The 24,633-nt window shown below is 33.8% G+C and overlaps 1 protein-coding gene and 1 long non-coding RNA gene across 4 annotated transcripts in view; one reads left to right on the forward strand and one right to left on the reverse strand.

Moving 5' to 3' along the window:
• Window positions 1-24,633, reverse strand: part of cd276 (CD276 molecule) — a 93,598-nt gene that overhangs the window by 16,660 nt on the left and 52,305 nt on the right. Inside the window, exons 5-7 of one of the 3 annotated variants that reach the window (XM_042774773.1) lie at window positions 18,684-18,818; window positions 14,133-14,186; window positions 10,236-10,273 (exon numbers count right to left, since the gene is read on the reverse strand). In XM_042774773.1, the coding sequence (XP_042630707.1) occupies window positions 10,251-10,273; window positions 14,133-14,186; window positions 18,684-18,818 (212 nt within the window). In that variant the 3' untranslated portion in view covers window positions 10,236-10,250. Of the gene's footprint in view, window positions 1-10,235; window positions 10,274-14,132; window positions 14,285-16,356; window positions 16,569-18,683; window positions 18,819-24,633 lie in introns of those variants that run through there. The other 2 variants (XM_042774774.1, XM_042774775.1) reach the window with 2 other exon arrangements.
• Window positions 18,781-24,164, forward strand: LOC122148547. The gene is made up of 4 exons (XR_006162440.1): window positions 18,781-18,917; window positions 20,011-20,135; window positions 23,005-23,211; window positions 24,041-24,164. It is a non-coding gene; the product is annotated as an uncharacterized LOC122148547 (long non-coding RNA).

The following is a 24,633-nucleotide window of genomic DNA, read 5'->3' on the forward strand; positions in this document are numbered from 1 at the left end:
TGCATTACTTGTCTTGAAAATTGCAAGGCTATTTCAGTAAAGGCTCTGGGTGTGTGGGACTGCAATTACAGCTCTCTTTCTCCTCCTCATCCTCTCAGTCTTCCTTCTTCCAATCATCATCTGTTTTCTGAGCTGCTAGAGGGAGCCGGTTGTTTTTTATATTAGACTTTGATGTATTTCTTAGTCTCTCAGTGCTTGGCAATAAAGATCTCTCTGCTATGTTTGGAACAGTGTACGATCACACTACCTACTGTAGGCCTGTTTCACGCTGCGTAAAGCATAAAGCGGCGTCTTCTTGGCACTCGTATTAACAGCTTACAGTATTCACACGATCTGTGATATGCATATTTCAAACACCACACGCATGACAGACACACAAACACACTTTCATTCATTCAGTAGGACTACATCCAGAAAATTAAACTGTTACTTGTAGATTATTTTTGTGGAAACCGTGATACATTATATATTCTTTCAGGATTCACAGATAAATAGAAAGTTCAAAAGAACAGCATTTATTTGAAATGGAAATCTTTTGTCACATTATAAATGTCTTCACTGTCACTTTTGATCAATTTAATGCATCCTTGATGAATAAAAGTATTTTTTTCTTACCCCAAACTTTTGAATAGTAGTGCATTATGATTTCTACAAAAATATGAAGCAGCACAACTGTCTTCAACATTGATAATAATGTTTCTTGAGCTGCTAATCAGCATATTAAAATTATTTCTGAAGGAGATATACAGTAAAGCAATGCACTTGTATTTTTATGTAGATACTAATTTTGCAAACTAATTCAGTGTCTAAGATTCTGGATGAATCTAAATTAAAGGATGAAATCACTGTAATGTTTTTCAGTTATTGATCTTTATAGGTTTTCACCATAGATCTCCACTCGTCTTGCTTTGTGACCTTTCCATGGTCTTCCAGTAAGTACCTTCAATCTATAAGCTGAATGATTTACAGTGTTCTGCCTGGGCTGAATCAGGGTCCCATGAGGTCTCGTCTTTGGAGGTTCACCCTCACCTTCTAGCACGACTTTGTAAAAAAAAAAAAAAAAAAAAAACAAGGCTTGATTCTATAGTGTAGAAATATTTTGACGCAAACAGTACTTGCTGAATGAACAGCAGTAGAGGTTGTCATGTGCTGTGCCTCAGGTGCTGTAGGCTGCTGAAATCCTGTGCCGGTGTGATTGTCCAGATGTGAGTGTGTGTGGAGGCTCTGAGCTCTAGCGGTGAGACCCTGAGGCTTGGAGCAGGACCCCAGCATGTGTGCATAAGAGACAGATGAACAACTGCAGCAAAACCACAGCGTCAGTGCTGAAAGAGACCACAAGCTGGGAAAAAAATAAATAAAAAATTCTTAATTTTCTTTTTTCTAAATATTGTGGTAATTTGACCAGTGGCAAAATCTGACAGACAAACTGAACTCACTGTAAATTATTAAGTCTATCTATCCATCCATCTGTCTATCATTCTATCTGTCCGTCCGTCCACCTGTCTGTCTTATCATTCTATCTGTCTGTCCCTCCGTCCATGTCTGTCATTCTATCTGTCCATCAGTCCACCCATCCATCTGCCTATAATTCTTTCTGTCCGTCTGTCCACCCGTCCATCCGTCTATCATTCTATCTGTCCATCTGTCCGCCCCTCCATCTGTTTATCATTCTATCTGTCCATCCATCCGCCCGTCCATCTGTCTATCATTCTATCTGTCCATCTGTCCACCCCTCCATCTGTCTATCATTTTATCTGTCCATCTGTCTGTCATTCTATCTGTCCATCCATCCGCCCGTCCATCTGTCTATCATTCTATCTGTCCATCTGTCTGTCATTCTATCTGTCCATCCGTCCATCGGTCTATAATTCTATCTGTCCATCTGTCTGTCATTCTGTCTGTCCATCCGTCCATCTGTCTATAATACTATCTATCCATCTATATGTCATTCTATCTGTCCATCTGTCCGCCCCTCCATCTATCATTTTATTTGTCCATCTGTCAGTCATTCTATCTGTCCATCCATCTGCCCGTCCATCTGTTTATCATTCTATCTGTCCATCCATCCGCCCGTCCATCTGTCTATCATTCTATCTGTCCATCTATATGTCATTCTATCTGTCCATCTGTCCACCCCTCCATCTGTCTATCATTTTTATCTGTCCATCTGTCTGTCATTCTATCTGTCCATCCATCCGCCCGTCCATCTGTCTATCATTCTATCTGTCCATCTGTCTGTCATTCTATCTGTCCATCCGTCCATCTGTCTATCATTCTATCTGTCCATCTGTCTGTCATTCTATCTGTCCATCCATCCATCTGTCTATCATTCTATCTGTCCATCTGTCTGTCATTCTATCTGTCCACCCGTCCATCCGTCTATCATTCTATCTGTCCATCTGTCCGCCCCTCCATCTGTTTATCATTCTATCTGTCCATCCATCCGCCCGTCCATATGTCTATCATTCTATCTGTCCATCTATATGTCATTCTATCTGTCCATCTGTCCACCCCTCCATCTGTCTATCATTTTATCTGTCCATCTGTCTGTCATTCTATATGTCCATCCATCCGCCCGTCCATCTGTCTATCATTCTATCTGTCCATCTGTCTGTCATTCTATCTGTCCATCCGTCCATCGGTCTATAATTCTATCTGTCCATCTGTCTGTCATTCTGTCTGTCCATCCGTCCATCTGTCTATAATACTATCTGTCCATCTATATGTCATTCTATCTGTCCATCTGTCCGCCCCTCCATCTGTCTATCATTTTATCTGTCCATCTGTCTGTCATTCTATCTGTCCATCCATCTGCCCGTCCATCTGTCTATCATTCTATCTGTCCATCTGTCCGCCCCTCCATCTGTCTATCATTTTATCTGTCCATCTGTCTGTCATTCTATCTGTCCATCCATCCGCCCTTCCATCTGTCTATCATTCTATCTGTCCATCTGTCTGTCATTCTATCTGTCCATCCGTCCATCGGTCTATAATTCTATCTGTCCATCTGTCTGTCATTCTGTCTGTCCATCCGTCCATCTGTCTATAATACTATCTGTCCTTCTGTCCACCCTTTCATCCATCTATCATTTTATCTGTCCATCCGTCCACCCGTCTATCTGTCAGTCATTCTGTCCATCCATCCATCCATCCATCCATCCATCTATCGTTCTATCTATCTGTCTGTCCATCCATCCATCCATCCATCCATCCATCCGGCTGTCTGTCATTCTATCTGTCCATCTGTCTGCCCGTCTGTCTATCTGTTCATCTGTCCATCCATCCATCTGTCTATCATTCTATCTGTCCATCTGTCTGTCATTCTATCTGTCCACCCGTCCATCCGTCTATCATTCTATCTGTCCATCTGTCCGCCCCTCCATCTGTTTATCATTCTATCTGTCCATCCATCCGCCCGTCCATCTGTCTATCATTCTATCTGTCCATCTATATGTCATTCTATCTGTCCATCTGTCCACCCCTCCATCTGTCTATCATTTTATCTGTCCATCTGTCTGTCATTCTATATGTCCAACCATCCGCCCGTCCATCTATCTATCATTCTATCTGTCCATCTGTCTGTCATTCTATCTGTCCATCCGTCCATCGGTCTATAATTCTATCTGTCCATCTGTCTGTCATTCTGTCTGTCCATCCGTCCATCTGTCTATAATACTATCTGTCCATCTATATGTCATTCTATCTGTCCATCTGTCCGCCCCTCCATCTGTCTATCATTTTATCTGTCCATCTGTCTGTCATTCTATCTGTCCATCCATCTGCCCGTCCATCTGTCTATCATTCTATCTGTCCATCTATATGTCATTCTATCTGTCCATCTGTCCGCCCCTCCATCTGTCTATCATTTTATCTGTCCATCTGTCTGTCATTCTATCTGTCCATCCATCCGCCCTTCCATCTGTCTATCATTCTATCTGTCCATCTGTCTGTCATTCTATCTGTCCATCCGTCCATCGGTCTATAATTCTATCTGTCCATCTGTCTGTCATTCTGTCTGTCCATCCGTCCATCTGTCTATAATACTATCTGTCCTTCTGTCCACCCTTTCATCCATCTATCATTTTATCTGTCCATCCGTCCACCCGTCTATCTGTCAGTCATTCTGTCCATCCATCCATCTATCGTTCTATCTATCTGTCTGTCTATCCATCCATCCATCCATCCGGCTGTCTGTCATTCTATCTGTCCATCTGTCTGCCCGTCTGTCTATCTGTTCATCTGTCCATCCATCCGTCCTTCCATTCATCACTCTATCATTCTATCTGTCCGTCTGTCTATCTATCTGTCAACCTTTCTATCTGTCCGTCCATCCTTGTATCCAACTATCATTTTATCTGTCCATCCACCCATCTGTCTGTCAGTCATTCTGTCTGTCCATCCATCCATCTATTGTTCTATCTGTCTGTCCGTCCATCCACCCACCCATCTGTCTATTTGTCTCTCCGTCTGTCTGGCCATTCATCCGTCTATCATTCTGTCTGTCTGTCCACCCATCCATCTGTCTACCATTCTATCTGTCCATCCATCCTATCCATCTATCATTTTATCTGTTGATCCACCCATCTGTCTGTCATTCTATGTCTTTTCGTCAGTTCAGCTGTCTATCATTCTATCTGTTCATCTGTCCGTCCCTCCATCTGTCCATCATTCTATCTGTCCGTCTACCCATCTATCATTCTATTTGTCTGTCATTCTGACTGTAAGTATATTAGTTTTTCAGTTACTGTTGGCACACATGCATGGTTTTGTCATAGTATGTGAGTTATGAAATTAAATATATTTATATAAAAATGTTACAAAAGTGCCCCTGGTCTCGCCAGCTTCAAAGGAGGCAGTGTGTGTTTCTGATAGGGAGTCCTCAGACTGAAGGGTACAGAAGAAAAAAAAAAACACAAAAATATGGCAATATTGCATTTTCTTTGGGGGCTGCATTCATTTTTATTCTGCAGTATGAGTGAAGATTGCATCTCTGAATTTAAATAGGGTAAAAGACATCCAGAGAATGACTGAGATTACAAAGAAGAAATACTGTTGACTTGAATGAGAGAATGAGACAAAATCTGTTTGTAAAGCTGTAACACGACACTTAATGTAGGAGTTGGCATCTTATAATGTTCTTGTGATGTTGAAGAAGTTATAAAACAGCACATTTTGAAAATTACATTTTTTTTAGAAGTTTCTACTTCAGCAGTTTTACAGATGTTTTAGACGCCCTTACACTCATGTGGAATGGCTGATGTGAGGAATATTCCTTAGAGGTGATTTTTAACAAAACTTAGACATAAATCTCAATGAGCCCCGTTAGAAATTGCTTTTCAGATCATAATATGGTAGAATGCAATATTTATGTTAAAGACTTAAATACATGATGGGATTTCAATGCTCAATATTTCAACATTTAAAATTCTTTTGGGAGATTTTAAAATCACAAAATCAGACTATGCAACCCTTTCAGACTATGCAACAATGGTGGGAATTCAGAAAAGCACATGTAAAACAGTTTTGACAACAGTACATTAGTAATGTCACTGTGAAATACAGTTATTGGTAAACTCGAGGAGTTAGTTGAGACAACTAGAGATAGTGTCTATGGAGGATCTCGCAGTTAAAATGACTAAAAAGAGCTCAGCCTTTAATGAGTCGCAGTCATGACGCTATTGTGCAAAAAAATGCAGCAATTTTAAAAAAAGAAATGTGGACATGATGCACCTGCAAAGCATCACAGAAGCTTTCGATCTACAGTCTGTAGAGGGCGTTCTCACGGGGTCATCCAAAAACTGGAGAGCTGATGCGCTCGCTGCTCGACTGATAACTGATAACAGCTCTCAGCCATGTGTGTCAGGTCCCCGGTACAATAGCACTGATATTCACAAATGTTCGCAGAACAAGCGGGAACCCAATGTGCCTGTGGCTTCCTCTATTTCTGTTTTGATAAGTGATAGAAGGACTAGGGCCGACTCTAGGCGTACAGCACATGTATCTAATCTGCTCCCGATTAGACGTCAGTCTGAGACTGCTTGGGGGCCAAACACAGATACAGTAAAGTCAGCAGTTTTAAAGTCAACATTAAATCAAAATGAATGCGTTCTACTTTCCAATGCACATCCCTGCTTTTATTGTGCACAATTCATCAGTGCAAATTATTATAATTGCTCTAATCTAATCTCTCTGACATTTTATCTCTTATAAATTATATCTGTTTCTGCTTTAAAAAAAAAGCTAAATGTGAATACAAGCAAACTATTTAAAAATGTTCAAAGAAAACTAAAACTTTAAACCTTTTCCACCCAGTTACATTAAGGTTTTCCAAAAAAAAAAAAAGAAAAAGAAAAGTAAATATACATATATAATATATATATATATATATATATATATATATATATATATATATATATATATATATATATATATATATATATATATATATATATATATATATATATATACATTTTTTTTTTTTTTTTTTGTGCAAATTAAATTTGTGTAATTCTGACATATTTTAATTTGGTGGAGCAAATTAGAGAAAAATTGGTTTAATAAATTAAATAAACTCCATGGTTGGATGATGTTAGATTAAAACACTTAAAATCAATGTCAAACAAGTCAGACATTTCCATACATCTTAAAATGAAATTTATAATTATTTATATAAATACGAGTATGAAAATGAGTCATGCACTCCTAATGCAAATGGAATAAGTAAACCTCATTTAAAACTGATTTCACACAACTGCGATAACTAATCTTAATTGACCAAACTGAACAAGCAGCCAAAAATTCTAAGTATATCTACTATTGTTTCTATCTATGTACAGTATATATCTAGTCTAGTATATACTGTATATATACAGAATCCGTCTATGTACTGTAGAGGATATAATAAGCAATACTTTAATTTGATTTAAATTTCCAGCTATGACACCCCAGTAATGTTAGGAAAGTATAAAGCATCTCTGAGAAATACAACAGAAGTGCAAAACATGAAAAGCAAATTAAAATGATGAGACAAAGACAGTCTTCATGCTTATGAAACTATGCACTGCTAGAAAGACCTTTTTAACTCTTACTGAACATTATTAACAGAAATATTTGCAATAGCTGCACTTTATTTGCTACTGTTGACAGGTTAACTTACCCTCTAAACTAAGGTTGCCTGTAATCTGCTCTCTGACAGCATTTGCAATGAGTTAGCATTGTTTTTCACTTACCAAATCATTTATATTAGAATAGAGATCAGCATGTCCTCATGTAGCACTGGGGTTATATGGCCCCCACAGCAACAACAACAACAACATAATCATTTAGACAATTTGTCTGGTTTTGAGGCAATTGCTTACAAAACACTGCCTGATTTTTAAACTGTTGTCCTGCTGTCTTGCTGCCCACATCCTTTTCTGAAAATGTGTTTAACTGTCCAGTAACTGACCAGTAAAAATAGTAAATGGCTCCTTTCAGGCTTCATTCCTTTGTCTTGAATACTGCAATTTTTAGTTGCTCCTAAAAAAGAGCCATCTGGATAACGCCGTACTAAAAAACTACAGACCTATTCAAATCTCCCCTTTATAGGCAAGATCATTCAGAATGTTGTTTTCAATCAGCACAACAAATTCCTAAACTCAAATGGCTACCTGGACAATTTCCCATCTGATTTTTGTTCAGATCACAGCCCAGTGACGGCACTCGTAAGACAAAATGGCATTTGCCTAAATTGATTCAAGAAACTATCAGTGCTGGTTTTTATTTGATCTTCATGCTGCTTTTGACACCGACAACCATAGTATGCAACTAGACAGACTGTTAAACTGGACAGGACTCTCTGAGATGATCCTCAGCTGATTTAGGGGTTATTACATATAATTTTCACCTGCATTTATAATATTATGATGGACAGATTGTTTATGTGTGGAAACAAGATTTAGAAAAGCTCATTCACACATTTATTACCAGCAGGGCCAACTGTACTACAACTCCTCGTCAACAAGGTCCTGTTCATCACTTCATCTTCATCTTTTCTCCTGAATAAAGAGTCATATGTCCTTCCTAAATACTCATTCAAAGATAATATCAGTGTTGTATTTTTTTTAGATGCTGCTTTTGACATCATCAATGACAAAACGCACCAGGACAGACAGAAAACTGAATAGGACTCTCTGAAATGGTCCTCAGCTGATTTAGGTTATATTTAGTGGTTATTACATATAAACAGGCAATTATGATTATAAATTGACCTCTATGATGTGGAGACCCCCAGGGCTCGATACTTGGACCTCTCCTGTTTTTAAAAATCTTAGTTTCAGTTGTCACGTCAAACCAAGAACTAAATCAGTCTTTATCATATCAAACACATGTGAATTCTGCAAGCAAACATGACTTAGAAAAATTTACTCACATTTATTACCAACAGCACAGACACCACTGTAAATCCTCACCAGAAAAAAAAAGACTATTCCCTCATTCTTCTACACCTTTCCCCCTGCATGAATAAAGACTCATATGATGTCCTTCTTATATGATGCATAACAAAGACTCCTTACCAACCAAACAGCTCTTGCAGGTCAAGAATGTCTAATTTCTATGAATCTGACCCACAGTTCTCAGAAGAACAGCAGAGAAGGATGATGTTATGAAACTAGAGAAGCCCTCAGGCCTTTTACAAGGGTTCATGATGCAATTTCCAAAAATAGCCCAGTGTAAACAAACATGGATCTTGAAACAAAGCAGTGCAGGTTGCCTTGGGCACAATGGACATCACCAGGGGCACTGGGTCAGTCTTCCTCTTCAGCACAGTGAACAACAAAACAAACTGTTGTGTTGAGTTCAGAAAACCACCATCTAGCCGTGATGATAATATTAATGCAAAATTCCAAATCTCAGCAAACCTGGTTACTTTAAAAATGATGGACATGATCTACTTATTTTGCTGTGATCTAAACAATGTTTGTGTTTTTGTCAGAACACAAACTAACATCTCTAGACATTTAAAACACTATGCCAATTTCTCACAAGAGATGGATTCGCTTATTCTTTACATTGTAATTAAGACATGAGAGTGGCAGTTAAAAATAGTGTGACTTGTTGATGTCAGAGTGTCAGTCTGCCTCCTACATGTCTGGGAAAGCAAACTATGGCGTTTAATTTCCTTGTCTTAGCAACAGGCTGTTTTTCCCTGTTCTCTCTAACTCCCCCGCTTTTTCAAATAGATTTTTTCCCTGCAACCTCTTCTCTATACGTTTGCACCTGTGTCTGACTTTTTAATGATTCAAAATGCTGCTGATTAGCAGTAATCAGGCTTAGCATGGTAGGGCAGAGGAGAGTCCACCAGGCCACTTTAATGACTTGACACTGAAATTAATTCGTCATGGCAACCATTGACCTAGTGGATATTATTCGTAGCAGAATGTCAAGACTTCGGAGACTTCGGAACGTCCTTCACAGAATAAAGGTAATGACGCTTTATTAAAATGGAGAAAGCCGCAGAGCATGCTGCTGGAAAACACTTGTCACAGACGGGATTGTGTGCCATTCAGAATTGAACTTATAATGGCTTTTAATCACAGATCCAATTCCTAAATTTCAATTGAGGCAGCAGGATGCAGAATTGTGAATTTAAGCTGAATTAAAACAATACTGTAAGAATTTGTAGGAATTACTTTCATTTATCAGAATGAATTACCCACACAACATATGGGGCATTTCTATAATCTCTGAAATATCAAACCTATAGAAATTTGTATTATACTGTACATACATATGTGTGTTTGTAAATTTATTCATAAATATTTTACATTTTAAATGCATTGATTTAATTATATATTTGCACAATTGTATAATAAATAAGTATATCATACAAATTATATATATGTTTGTGTGTGTGTGTGTGTGTGTGTGTGTGTGTGTATATATACGTATACATATATATGTATGTATATATATATACTACAATACTACATTAATAATAAAATAAATGGACCACGTTGTGAAGATTTATAATTTCCCAGAATGTTCTAATGTTAAAACCTGCAAACTTTTTGATAAACTCTGAATTTTGCTCAACACTTTTTCAAATAAAGAGAAGGTGCAGAAAGAAATAACACATTTTCAAAAATAAATAAATAAAAATAAGACAATTTGTTGAAAATACAAAAAAATAAAAACAGTCGTAGATATACCAGTGAAACAGCAGAATATCTTGGCCAGAGCTGAACGAGTCTTACCTGTGGTCTCCAACTTTAGCTCTTTAGAGGTGTTGCAGCTGAAACAAAAAGAGAAGAAGAGTGTTTTCTTTAAGGACGTGGAAAAAAGAAGAGGTAAACAACTCAAGGCAAGTAAAAAAGCAGTATTGAGCTGGTCTGAGCTAGTAACAACCATCTCAGGCTCATGCTCCCTGGAGAGCAAACTGCAGTCTACACACCCAGCTTCATTACAACCTGCCCAGCACTCAAACACAAGACCTGTGCTTTCAGCTGCCGCTTGTAGAGGTGCCACAGAATGTGACATTTAACTGTGAGCGAGCAACACAACACAATACATGTAAACACAAACACACGGGCACACAGAGCCGGATGAATGGAGATCCCTGAGGCGCTCGGTTCAGCTCAGCTCAGTTGCCAAGGGCTGCAATCCCATGCCAGACAGACACGGCATGATTGGCAGGAAAAAAATCTATAACGACGACGTCACTGGAGAAAAAAAGAAATGAATAAAAATGACAGCAGGAGAGAAGAATGTGTGTTAAGTATAAAGTTTTATTATTATTTCGATGTGTGTTTTGATCACGTTATTACGTTATTTTCTATATAGTTTTTATTTCTTCATAGTTTTATTTTATTGACTTTCATTATTTTATTTATTTATTTTATTGACTTTCAGTAATTCATCTTAAACTAAACAAAAATTAAATTAATATATAATAATTTAATATCAATAATAACCCTGGCTTGGAAAAGTACATTTCACAAGATTAAAAAAAAAAAAAAAATGTATGTAGCAACAATATTTTTATTATTTAAATATTAATAATTTTATTTATATATGCAAACCTTATATGACATATATACAAAAACCTGTATGTTTGTATATGTTTTTGTATTTTTTTTTATACGTCTTTTATATTTACTTTTAAATATTTTAGGATGGATATGCATGAACATGACACATATGTCCAAAAAATGTATTACACACAGGTTTCATATATGTTTTTACTTCATATGACAATATATGTCATTTATGGAAATGTAATTTGTGTGCATATAATAGATTTACATATGGTTACCAGGGTTACGTGCAAAGATTTAATTACTCAGGGTTACTGCTTTGTTCACATCTATGAAAACTGCACAAAGTCATGATAAATCCATCTTTTAAGTATCTTGTACACACACCGCTACATGCACCGGGTCATGATTTAAGAGATGATCTACATTCACTCATCTGTAGATATGATTATATGTATTAGGATACGAGGTGACTGCGCTTCTGAATGTTCTCCTCATATGTTTGTACGAGGGAGGAACAGGAGCTGAAATAACTGTAATGTGAGGCTGTTATGAGGTGTGTGTGTGTGTGTGTGTGTGTGTGTGTGTGTGTGTGTGTGTGTGTGTGTGTGTGTGTGTGTGTGTGTGTGTGTGACTGATCAGATTTATTTAATTTTTCACACAACTGAAGTTTCGTAAAACACTCTGCATGGTCTGCATGTATAATGCAGCGTGTAACGGTGTTAATGATGGATGCATTCATAATAATATCAGCTGTTTGCTCATAAATTACCACAAACACTGCAATACTAATGTATTCCTGGTTATACCTTTAATATAAGTATAATATATTAAAACATGATCTTCACCATATTTTACGTTTTGTCATGTTTTATTACTGTACATTATAGTATTTCAAATATTAACAATGAATAAGTAGATATTAAAGTGTATTATAACTGTTATATTTTAATTCTTAGATACAGCTTTTTGTCTTCATAAACATTGGTCATGCAAAAGTCACAAATCTGAATGCTTAGAACCGCTATTTTAGCATCATTGATGTATTATAATAGCTTTTGTTAATATTTTGAATTAAATTTAACTTTGCTTTCATTTTAATTTTTTTTTTATTGTAATTCTTAACGTTTGTTGTGAGTTTTTGTTATTTTTTTTTAAATGCCCATAAGTTTCTATTTTCATTTTAGTTTTTTTTTTTTCATCTGTTTTTTTTTTTATTTTTTTTTATTATTTTTTTTTGATTGTTTTTTTATTTTTTTATTTTTTTTTTTATCATTATGTTTTTGTCATTTTTTTTAATTTTTTTTTTTAATATAAATATGTCCATATTTGTGTCCCTGGAGCAATAGCCAAAAATACATTGTATGGGTCAAAATTATAGATTTTTCTTTTATGCCAAAAATCATTAGGATATTAAGTAAAGATCATGTTCCATTAAGATATTTAGTAAATGTCCTACTGTAAATATATCAAAACTTAATTATTGATTATTAATATGCATTGCTAAGAACTTCATTTTGAACAACTTTAAAGATGATTTTTCTCAATATTAGATTTGTTTGCTCCCTCAGATTCCAGATTTTCAAATAGTTGTATCTCAGACAAATATTGTCCTCCTAACAAACCACACATCAATGGAGAGATTATTTATTCAGTTTACATGTGATGTATAAATCTCAATTTTGAAAAAAAATTACACTTATGACTGGTTTTGTGCTCCAGGGTCACATTTTTTTTTTTTTTTTTTTTTTTCAGTTTAGTTTATGTTTTAGTAGTTGTAAATCTGGTCTTTGATCTGTTGAATTTAATGACTATTTCTCACCGCAAACTGAAACAGCCAATAAATGGGATTAAATGATCTTTACCCATCGGCTCTAAAAGGCAAGAATAGCACGCTTAGCCCGTCGGTTTTAATCTTTAACAGCGCTGTGATAAAAGCATCCATCTTTCAGATTCAGCCTTGAGCGAGGCTATGAGCAAGTACAAAACGATTCACACAACGCTGCCTTTCGGTTGCAGGTCCGTAACACTGCAGCAGCAGAAAATACAGACTAAATGAAAGTTTTAGAAATGCTGTGAAAGCTGCTAGAGAGGATTTAAGCAGCTGCAAAATGTCAGTAAAAAGCATTTCTGATGCAACAACAAACAGACAAATCTGCAACTAAATAAATTATTAATATGTTTTTTGTATTCTTATTTATTTATTAATTTGTTTGTTTTGTTTTGATTAACTATAATGGTTCTGATCTTTCTCTCTCTCTTTGTACTGGGTTTTACTTTGGTAACGACGTTTATAAAATGCCAAATGTTTGTATACTTCCTATTATATTTTGCAATTAAATGATATCATCTGTTGCATTAAGCATATGGGGGAAAAAAATCATTTTTAGGACCATGCATCTGCAACACACAGCATGTTTGCTCGACCCTCATTGAATGTGTGTGTGCCAAACATCAGATCTGGAGGTAAAACACCTGAAAACATTCACCCCCACGCATCAGCGGAGAGCTATAATGACTCGTTAAGAGTGCAATGAGAAAGTGGCATGAGGGAATCCCAGCCTGTCACGTCATGTCAATGCAAGTCACTGACACACACACACACACACACATATATAGGTGTCTCGGAGTCTATGCTTTCTGTCTTTTTTTTCTCTGTGTCTCTTAACCTGTTTGCTTGTTTGATTATTAAAGTATTAAATCTTTTGCTCTGGGCCAGGCTGAACAATTCAATCAGACTAAAGGAGTCAAATGAATCTTTAATGGCATTAAAGCCACAGGGGAGCGAGGCCTTCACCTGAAGAGAGAGAGAGAGAGAGAGAGACCACTAAAGATGGATCTCAGCTGAAAGAGATCAAATCTATTTAGTCCTATTATTATGCTCTTCACATTTGTTTTGCATTTACCGTCACATTTCACCCAGTTCCTGCGTTAAATTTCATAATTGCTACAACGCCACTTTAAGAGACTCAACCATGACTCTTTTTTTGACTGTTGAGCCAGATATTTCATAATTTTTTTACAGTATTTTTGATTAAATAAATGCAGCCTGGGTGAGAAGAAGAGACATCTTCAGATTTCGTAACTTGTGTGTACATTTCTACAGAAGTCACTGACCTGATTTGGCTTCTTCTAATTCTTTGGCTTCCTCGAGTTCTTTGGCTTCTTCCTCTGTAAAGAGAAAACGGATGAGAGGGATCGAGCATTCACAGACACAGTTCAGGAAGATCTGCAAACGTCTCGTTTCGCCAGCATTCGACCTTTGTGGCCTGCAGGAGGAGAGATCAAGACTCGTCGAGCAAGCTTTCCAAAGAGATGTAGTCTGCTCTAAAACACACTAGATGTGAAATCACACACTTCACAATTAAAGGAGCTGCGGTCTCTCTCTCTACTGTAGGCTGCTTTAATCTGGGTTTGTTTTTTAGCATGGCATCCCCACCTTTTTCTCTTCACACAGCCAACCAGTGCAAAACTAGTTCAGTGTTGGTAAATAGATCACGTAGCAATAAAAAGACAATTATGACAAGATCAACATACTTTTTAAATTAAGGTTATGGAAAATGGCAAGTGTGCAATGCAACATGCTACACCAAGTGTTATTTTAGTATGACATTTTTATATAGTTTTTATTAATATTTAGTATTAGTTTTTTGTTGTATGTCTATTTGGTTTATTATTATTTTTTATAATTTTATAATAACCCTGGCTATGTCTGATTTTTAAAAGAAATTTCAGTAAAATAAATTAATATTTAAAATGTATTTAAAATAATAAATAAAATAAAATAAATATAAAGAATTTATTTTATTATATATTAACATCCATGGTTTCTCTTTCGCTGTATGTACAGTATCTAACAGTACTATAGGGGTGAGTATAACAATGATATAATGTAAATTTAATAGAAAGTAAGTATTTTCAATTTAACTCTTATTTATATACAGTATATATACACACAGATCATTTTTGAGCTGTAAACTGCTGAACGAGGATGATTTGAGATTCACACCTTTTAGAAAATATGGTTCTCAAACCCAAATTGAGGTTTCACTTTGATGTCATGAAAATATTCTGTGTCTGCTGTAAGTTTGTGAGATGAATAAATGGAAACATTGAAGAGGAGCAGAATTAATGGAAAGCCATTTCTGACCAAGGTTATTGAAAAAAAAGTATTTTATAATGTATGATATTTTAGTATCATTGATATACTACTGTAATTTTTGCTATTTTAAAAAAAGTAGATTATATTTTCTTTTCTGTTTTAATTTTAATTTTAGTTCAATTTTCAGCAATTTTTTTGTGCATTTTTTATTAGTTTTTGTTTTTAAAAATATGTCTATATAGTTTTTAGTTTATTTAGTTTTAGTTATTTTCGTATTTACAATTTAAACAAAATAAAAATGAGACTAGCTGAAAAAAAATATATATATATATAGTTATATACGTAACAAGTAAATTGTATTTGTAAATTTTTTTTTTTTTTTATTTATGTGTATTATTTATTTGTTATTTAAATGAAATATATGTACATACAAACATAGGTTTATTAAAAAGTATTTTATTATAACAAATATTATTTAAACTATTAAGTGTAATTATTTATTTTAAATAAATTATTTTATTTTATCTATTTATATAATTACACACAAATATTTATATTTGTTCTTTGTTTACAAGAACATAATATAATGCATATTAAACTATTAAATTTAATTATTTAAATAAATAATATAATTTAATTTATTTATATAACTACACATACATATTTATATTTGTTTATTCTTTTTTATCTAATTTTATCTATTTTAAATAATTATATATAAATATTTATATTTATCTGTTTATTATTTACATGCAATTAATTCCTTAATAAATGTTCTAATAAACCAAGCAATAAAACATATATTAAGCTGAGCTGTTTCTGCAGTTTTAGCCACGCGGATCTGAAAAGGCTGTTGACTGAAAGCTGATCACATGTTCTCAAGTAAGATCCAGACATGAAGAAGTCTAATTACAGTCTAATTACAGTCTAATTACAGTCTAATAACAGTCTAATTACAGTGGCAAACTTCAGCTCAGAAGCCTGGAGACTGATCTTACTCCTGAATTCCTGCACGGGTTCCTGGAGAAAGAGCTGCTGGTTCTCCGGCCAGATATTCACTCTTTCTCTCACCCTCTGTCTTGCAGATGCAGATGTATTTTAAAAGCCCAGGGGTCCCGTGCAGCGCTGCAATGACCTTTTTTTAAATGCCTCCTGCTCCACACACAGATCTCATTACAGCAGTGCTCTTCTCTTCACACGACCGCTGGAGCCAGCGCTTCTCCTCCACACATCAGTCTTTCTTCCCGTCATTTCAACCTCCAAGTTCTGCGCTCCCTAGTTACACAGCGCGACTAATTATCCGGCGGCGCTAATGAACTTCAGCGGCACTGGAGGAGAGTGGGGTTTACGCTTTAGCATTCAGCTCAGAGCCACGCAGAAACACTACAAACTGTGTGCAGCGAGAGCGTTTGCTCATTATCACTCAAACCTCCAGACATGATTATTCCCTCCTAAAATCAAAGCACATATGTACACTTTTATGTGCAAAATAAATAAATAAATACTTCCGGAAAATATTTACTTTCTATTAAGTAGATATTATGTCTTTTTTATACTCAGCATTATAGCACTGTTGGATGCATACAGCTAAAAAGAAACAAACTATGGCTGTTTAATATAATAAAATCATTTCTGAGTAATCTCATCATTTCATTTAATTTTTTAAAATAATTTATTTAAAATTATATTTATTTGTTTCAATTTTATATATATATATATATATATATATATGTGTGTGTGTGTGTGTGTGTGTGTGTGTGTGTGTGTGTGTGAGTGTATGCATACATTTATTTATTCTATTTTTAATTAAATTTAGAATTTTTCAATTTATTTTTCATTTACTATTATCTATTAATATATTTATTATTTTTAAGTTTCATTATTTATTATTAATATTGTAATATTCATTTATATATAAATTAAATAATATGATATGTTTTATGTAAAATAAGTAAATTAATGTTAATATATATATATATGGGGGGAGTACACATTAATCTGAGCCTCTAGGAGCAAAGTCTAATGATAAATAAAAAATTAAATAAATAAACAAACAAATACATAAATATGTAAATAAATACTTCTGGAAAATATTGACTTTCTATTAAGCTGACATTATGGCTTTGATTCATTTTTAAAATTGTATTTCACTTTTTTTTTCATTTACTATTATATATTAATGTATTATTTTTATAGTTCATTATTTATTACTAATATTGTAATATTATTTTATAATATGATTTATTTATTATTTTTAATTACATATTTAAATTAGTTTTAAAAATAATACTATAAATGAAACTAAATTATAAATAATTATATATGAATTAAATAATAATATTATACAGTACAGACCAAAAGTTTGGAAACATTACTATTTTTAATGTTTTTGAAAGAAGTTTCTTCTGCTCATCAAGCCTGCATTTATTTGATTAAAAATACAGAAAAAACAGTAATATTGTGAAATATTATTACAATTTAAAATAATAGTTTTCTATTTGAATATACTTTAAAAAAAATAATTTATTCCTGTGATGCAAAGCTGAATTTTCAGCATCATTACTCCAGCCTTTCAGTGTCACATGTAACATCCAGTCTATCACATGATCATTTAGAAATCATTCTAACTATTCTGATTTATTATGAGTGTTGGAAACAGTTCTGCTGTCTAATATATTTGATGAATAAAAGGTTAAAAAGAACTGCATTTATTCAAAATAAAAAAAAAAATTCTAATAATATATATTCTAATAATATATTTTCTTTACTATCACTTTTTATCAATTTAACACATCCTTGCTGAATAAAAGTATTGATTTTATTTAAAAAAAGAAAGAAAAAAAAATTACTGACCCCAAATTACTGACCAGTAGTGTATATTGTTATTACAAAATATTTATATTTTAAAAACATAGCTTCTTCTTTTTTTTTTTTTTTATTCATCAAAGTATCCTAAAAAAGTATCACATGTTCTGAAAAAATATTAAGCAGCAGAACTGTGTTCCAACTTTGATAATGAATCATCATATTAGAATGATTTCTAAAGGATCATGTGATAATGATCCTAAAAATTCAGCTTTGCATCACAGAAATAAATGATAATTTAAAGTATAATAAATTTAAAAACAATTATTTTAAATTGTAATAATATTTCACAATATTATTTTTTTCTGTATTTTTGATCAAATAAATGCAGGCTTGATGAGCAGAAGAAACTTCTTTCAAAAACATTAAAAATAGTAATGTTTCCAAACTTTTGACCTGTACTGTATATTATATGTAAATTAAATAAATTAATGTTAACACACACACACTTTAATCTGAGCCTTTAGGTGCAAAGACTTGTGTTTGACTTTGACTCTTGTAATTAGGAAGTCTTGTGTAGCCAGAATTGTGTCTAGTGGCATGAACTTTGACTTCTGGACGCAGCTGGTTTAGTGTTTTAATATAAATAATAGACAACAATATGACCGCATGTAGAGGCCGACAGAGCAGCCGAGAGTGAGTGTGTTAAGAGCGGATCAGGATCAGAGATGCAGACTATGGTTATGTAATGTGTTCCTCACCGGCTCTCATCTCCTCACAGCTCTCTCTGATCTTCCTGCGGCAGACGGCGGCCAGAGCCACCAGCAGAGCCAGCAAACACACGGCCAGAGCCACGGTCAGCCACAGCGCCAGCGGAGGAAACACCAGACCCTGAGCTGCAGACCACAGACAGACAGACAGACTTCATCAAACACAGCATCACAGCACCACAGACTCGTATGCAGGAGGAGATCAAGCACTGCACATACTCTACTGTACGCTTATCATGACATTTATTTATTTATTAATCCAGTATCAAGCACTATCAATATCACAGACTTCAATAACAATCAGATATCACAGTTAGACGGATACTGTAATGTCTGTGGATAAAACAAGTACTTTAATCGAGATTTAAAGCCATCGTGGTTAACATTTGACAGAACTGAGCATAAAATGATCCGAGCTCCTCTTTATTATTCATCAACAGCAATTACAGCGCGTTCAGTCTTTCAGCAGCTTTTAAATCCAAAACATTTGGACAGAATAACACGCAAACCCATTATCTGAAATGTCACATTAGCTTCATCATTATTTGGTGTGCAATAAGTGTTTTCAGTCTGTGACACAAACTCTTTTCAACAGATGTTTGTTGTAATAATGGTACATTAATGACAGTTGCTTTTAATTATTTAATAAAAAATAAAATGAAGTAAATGAAAAACAGCAAAACTTGAATAATCTATTTTACAATGTAGAAATAATCATCTTTATTATTATAATATATATTTTTTTCAATCTGGATCCTATAAATATTATTATTATTTATTTATTTTTTTAAGCAGAGAATTTCACTTTTTTAATAATTTATGAAATTTATAATTTACATTTATGCATTCAGACTAAAAGCGACTTTTTTAAAAGTAAATTGTATTTTTGTAATATTTTTTGTGTATTTTTTTTTTTTTTCAGTATATTTAGTATTTAGTGGGACAGATATCAAAAAAAAAAAAAAAAAAAAAAAAAACATTACACTGAAAGAAAGATTATATAAAAAATAAATAAATAAATAAATAAATAAATAAATAAATTATAAAGCCGATTTGGTAAGATCAATTAACCTAATTTAAGAAAACAAGTCTTAATATCTTGTGCAATTTATCTTGTTTTGTGATGTTTTGATATTTTTACTAGTAAGCAAGACAAAATACTGATTGTTTTTGTTATTATCATTTATGTTTTTATCTTCTGAGTGATGGAATCGGTTGCAGCAGAATGGTTGAGTTGAATCAGAATCGGACTCATCATGAAGCTCATGTCTGTGAGGATCCCTGAGGAGTCTGCTCCTGTCCTCTTCACTCTTCACAGGCCGACTGTAGATCAGCGTCACCAGCAGCTCAGTGTGGATCAGACTCAGAGAGCGATATCACAGCCTCTGAACTCCCGCGAGGCGTTAACGTGAAGGAGAAAACAGACAGAGGAGCTAAGCTGCGGTGAGATGCTGCCAGAGCAAACACACTCCACACAGTAAAGCTGCACACCACAGACGCTGTCAGACCCGTGTGTACCAGCAGCCCGTTCAGAAACCTTCACGAAAGCCTCGCAGATTCAGCTCTGCTCCTCCAAGCCGTCCGTTTCTGTAAACTGTGAGTTTTCTTCAGTCTGATGCTGAGAACGAGCCGGTCGCAGGAGTGTGTGACGAATAAAGAATTACAGTAAACTGAACAAAACATAAAATAAAAATAAGACAAAATAAAATGAGTAATAAAATAATCAAATAAACATTAAAATAGTAATAAATAAATAAACAGAAATAACATGAAAATAGTAACACAAATTAATATAAATAAATCAAATAAAAAAACAAAATAAAATAAGGAAAGAATAAGACCAAAAAATAAAATAAAATAAAATAAAATGAATAAAATACAAATAAAACATAGTAGAATAAAATAAAAACAAACAATAAGACAAAATAAAATTAATGGCAAATTAGATTGATTAAACAAAATAAGTATAAAATAAATAAATAACACAATAAAATAAAATAAAAGGATAAAATAAATTACAATTAAATTAAATAAAAAACAATAAAAAGGACAAAATAAAATAGAATAATAAAATAAAATAGAAATGCTTAAAATAGTAATAAATGAATAATAATAATAAAAAGTAAGAAACTAAATAAAATAAAATAAAATAAAATAAAAAATAATAAGACAAAAATAATTAAAATGAATGAAATACAAATAAAATAATAATATAATAAAATAAAAACAAACAATAAGACAAAATAAAATGAATTACAAATAAATTAAATTAAATAAAAAATAAAATATAATACAAATTTAATTAAAAAATAAAATAAGAAAATAAAAAAAACCAATAAGAAAAGCTTGACAAAAGACATCGCTCTAATGCTGAAAACAAGCTGATCGCAGCCAGCTCTGAGTTTCTGACACATTAAAAGCAGTCTTTCTCATTTCTCCACTGTTAGCTCTTGAACTTCTGGGTGGGCGACTGTAAAAATAATGAGTGCTTAAAAAAAAAATATCAGCATCCTCCTCGCAGCCAAAAGATGAAGGTAGGCTCGACACAAATGTGACGCGCAGTAATTGCGTATGTTTAGAAATCAATACTACAGCTGGTAGTTTATTAATGTCTTTGAGGGCTGTGCATGTAAGTATCAGCTCAAACATGCCATGTTTCAGAAAAGTCAATAAGAAAGCAAAGCGCTGCGAAATCTGGCTTTATTTCCCTGGGTAACACACAGACAGAGATGATCTGCAGCGGACGGCGCGGCGGCTGACGGAGGATATATATCCATGTATTGATGCGGCCCCTGAGAAAGAAAGAGCCTCAGATGAAGGCGGCCAGATTTGTTATCGTTTGTAGAAGAGCAGAGAAAGCTGCTGAAGAGAAAGTGTGGACACTGACAGAATTACACTCTCCGTATGTTTAAAAACCTCTCCTAAAGGTTAACAGGACAGCTGATTAAATTCACCGCTATTTATTTCTTTATTTTTGGGCCAGGCGAGCTGAAGAAGATGAAAGTGTGATGTGCTCCTTCACACAGAGCTCATGGAGGCCAATCAGTCTCGCCAGCGCTCATTAACGAAGGTCAGAGAACGTTTAAATCAGACTCCATGCAGATGCTTATGAATTTCAGAACTTTAAAGATATACTTTTTCTCGATCTCATATGAACCGAGGCAAAACATCATGTTGTTAGGAAAAGTTAGGGCAGAATGAGATGATTTGAGCACTGTTTTGAGCATTATATTACATTACATTACATTACATTATATTATATTATATTATATTATATTACATTACATTATATTATATTACATTGGGCCTCACAGGCATGTTAATGTCTAATTTTTTGTATTGTATTTTTTTATATTTTTTTGTTTTATTTTTGGGTTGAGGAATTAATAATAAATAATAATTTAATATATACATAAATTAATAAAAAAATGAAATTACAAATAAAATAAGACAAAACAAAATAAAATAGCAACAAATAATAAAAAAATGAATAATAATAATAATAAAAAAAAAAACATTTATTAGATATAATGAAGTAATCTTCTATGATCTTCTATGAGAGCCAAGCAAATGCCACTGGAACAAACAGATGAAATTAAATTAAATGGAGGAAAAAAAAAAAAAAGAAAAACCTTACATTTAATTCAATTAAAAATACATAAAATAATAAAATTAAATATGTATTTAATTAAATTAAATTAAAATGAGTAAAATTAGATAAATAAATAAATAAATAAATAATAAAATTAAATTAAATACTTAGACAACGAAAGGGAAGTTCCCACACATTGTTGGAAGTCATCCTCTAATGCACATGTACATAGACCAACAGTTCCTTCATTTAGATGAACTCTATTTGTACCTAGTACATAGCACACAGTTAATAGAACACATAATACACCAATTAAACAACAGAGCGGACAGAGAGGACGTTTGATCGCTTCTATTAAGACCGTCGTAATTATTTATGAGATCCCCTGCTGTTTATGTAAACACACACATACGTGATACTTTATTTATTTACAAAAATGAGGTTAGAGTTTTTCCACCTATGAATCCCTATCTAATCCATATAACTGTATTCTCTCTCTCTCTGGCTGAAGGTGGCCTGATGAAGATAAATGTTGTGAAAGTCTAGCATTTCAGCGCTGTTGTCCCTTAAGGCCTGTAGGCTCATATTTCTCTCTTACTATTGTTTGATGATGTGATTTTGTTTCCCTCTGTTATAGATATATCCCAGACGTCTCTCATCACCCATCATCTTCCTCCGCAAGCCCTTATTCATCTCTTTCTCTCCTGCTCTCTTTCTCAGTTGCCAAAGACACACAAGGACGAACGCACATCCTGGCTCTCACCTCCAACACTTTCTCAAGTGTCTGGATTCACACGAGCATTTTACATCGCTTACATTTCCAACATCATGTTCCAGTGCTGCAGTCTGGATGCAAAACATTACTCTATAAGGATTGTAAAATATCAAGCACAAAGATGATTCAAAACATTGCAAACTTGCAAAAAAGTAAGAAATGATGCTACAATAAATAACCACTGTATCGTAAATTGTAGGAAGTGGAATTATGTAAACTTCTGTGATTTTCAACAATGGCCAAACAAGTGTCACTGGGACAAACAGGGAATAGAATAGAATAGAATAGAATAGAATAGAATAGAATAGAAATTATTAAATTAACTAAAATAAAAATAAAATTAGAAATTAATTGATTAAAATAAAATAATACATTTAATAAAACCAAAACAAATAAAATAAGACAAAAATGAAATTAAATGAATTAAAAACAAACAAACAAAATTAAATAATAAAAAAATCTCTATTGTATCTCCATTGTATTGCATTACAAATTGATTTATTACAGAGACATATATATATATTATATATATATATATATATATATATTATACATATATATATATATATATATATTGTAGGTTTTGGAATTATGTAACCTTCAGTTTATTTCTATGACGAAAAAGTAATGAAAATAAAATAAAACAAAATCATTTTAATTAAAAACGAACTAAATATAATAATAATAAAACAATATAGAACAAAATAAAAAAATAACACAACCTAAATAAATAAAATATAAAAATAAAATAAATTAAAATAAAATAAATGAAACATTTTACAAGGTACAAGACAACAGCAAGATCCTACACATTTCTGAAAGTCATCAATCTAACGCATATGCACACACACACACACACACACACACACACACACACACACAACTGTGCTCTATGAACATCTCTATGGAGCAAATGAACAGTACAGTATTATTATAGGAAACCCACTGTTATGCTCTATTAACGCTTGTTTTGCATTCCAGCGGGACTCTGAACGACGTGTCTCCCATGGCAACCACGGGAGTTCCAGGCTCCGCCCCTCCACTCACGACCAGAGCGAACAGCCCAGCTCCACTTCTGAGGGGGTTTTTTCTGTTGTTGTTCTTTTTTCTTCTGGTGTAGTGTTGTTGAAACTCCTGGTGTAATATCTCCTGATACCGCTGATCAAAGCTATCGCTCGCTCCTTTTACCCGTCGCAGAGAGAGTCACAGCGACACAATACTGAGGCCACGAGGAGAAGAAAGCCCCGAGACGAGCCTCAGACGAGCCTGGCGCTGAGCAGGAGGACCGACACAAACACAGCCGAGAACAAGACAGGTGAGACTGAGCTGAGCCCAAACTCTGTCATCATTTATTCAGCTCCTAGTCAACGCCAGATTATGTTCTTTCTTCAAGGAAACACCAAAGGAGATCTCAGACAGAACATCCAGACAATGATAATCTTCCGCTCTCCTGGGTTTCCGGTTGCACTTTTCAAATTGCCATGTGACACACAAGAACCATTAAATTAATAGTTCATCCAATAATGAAAATGTGCTCACCCCTCAGTTTATCCGAGATCAGGATGAGTTTGTTT

The sequence above is a fragment of the Cyprinus carpio genome, chromosome A18 (assembly GCF_018340385.1).
Source record: "Cyprinus carpio isolate SPL01 chromosome A18, ASM1834038v1, whole genome shotgun sequence".
Lineage (NCBI taxonomy): Eukaryota > Metazoa > Chordata > Actinopteri > Cypriniformes > Cyprinidae > Cyprinus > Cyprinus carpio.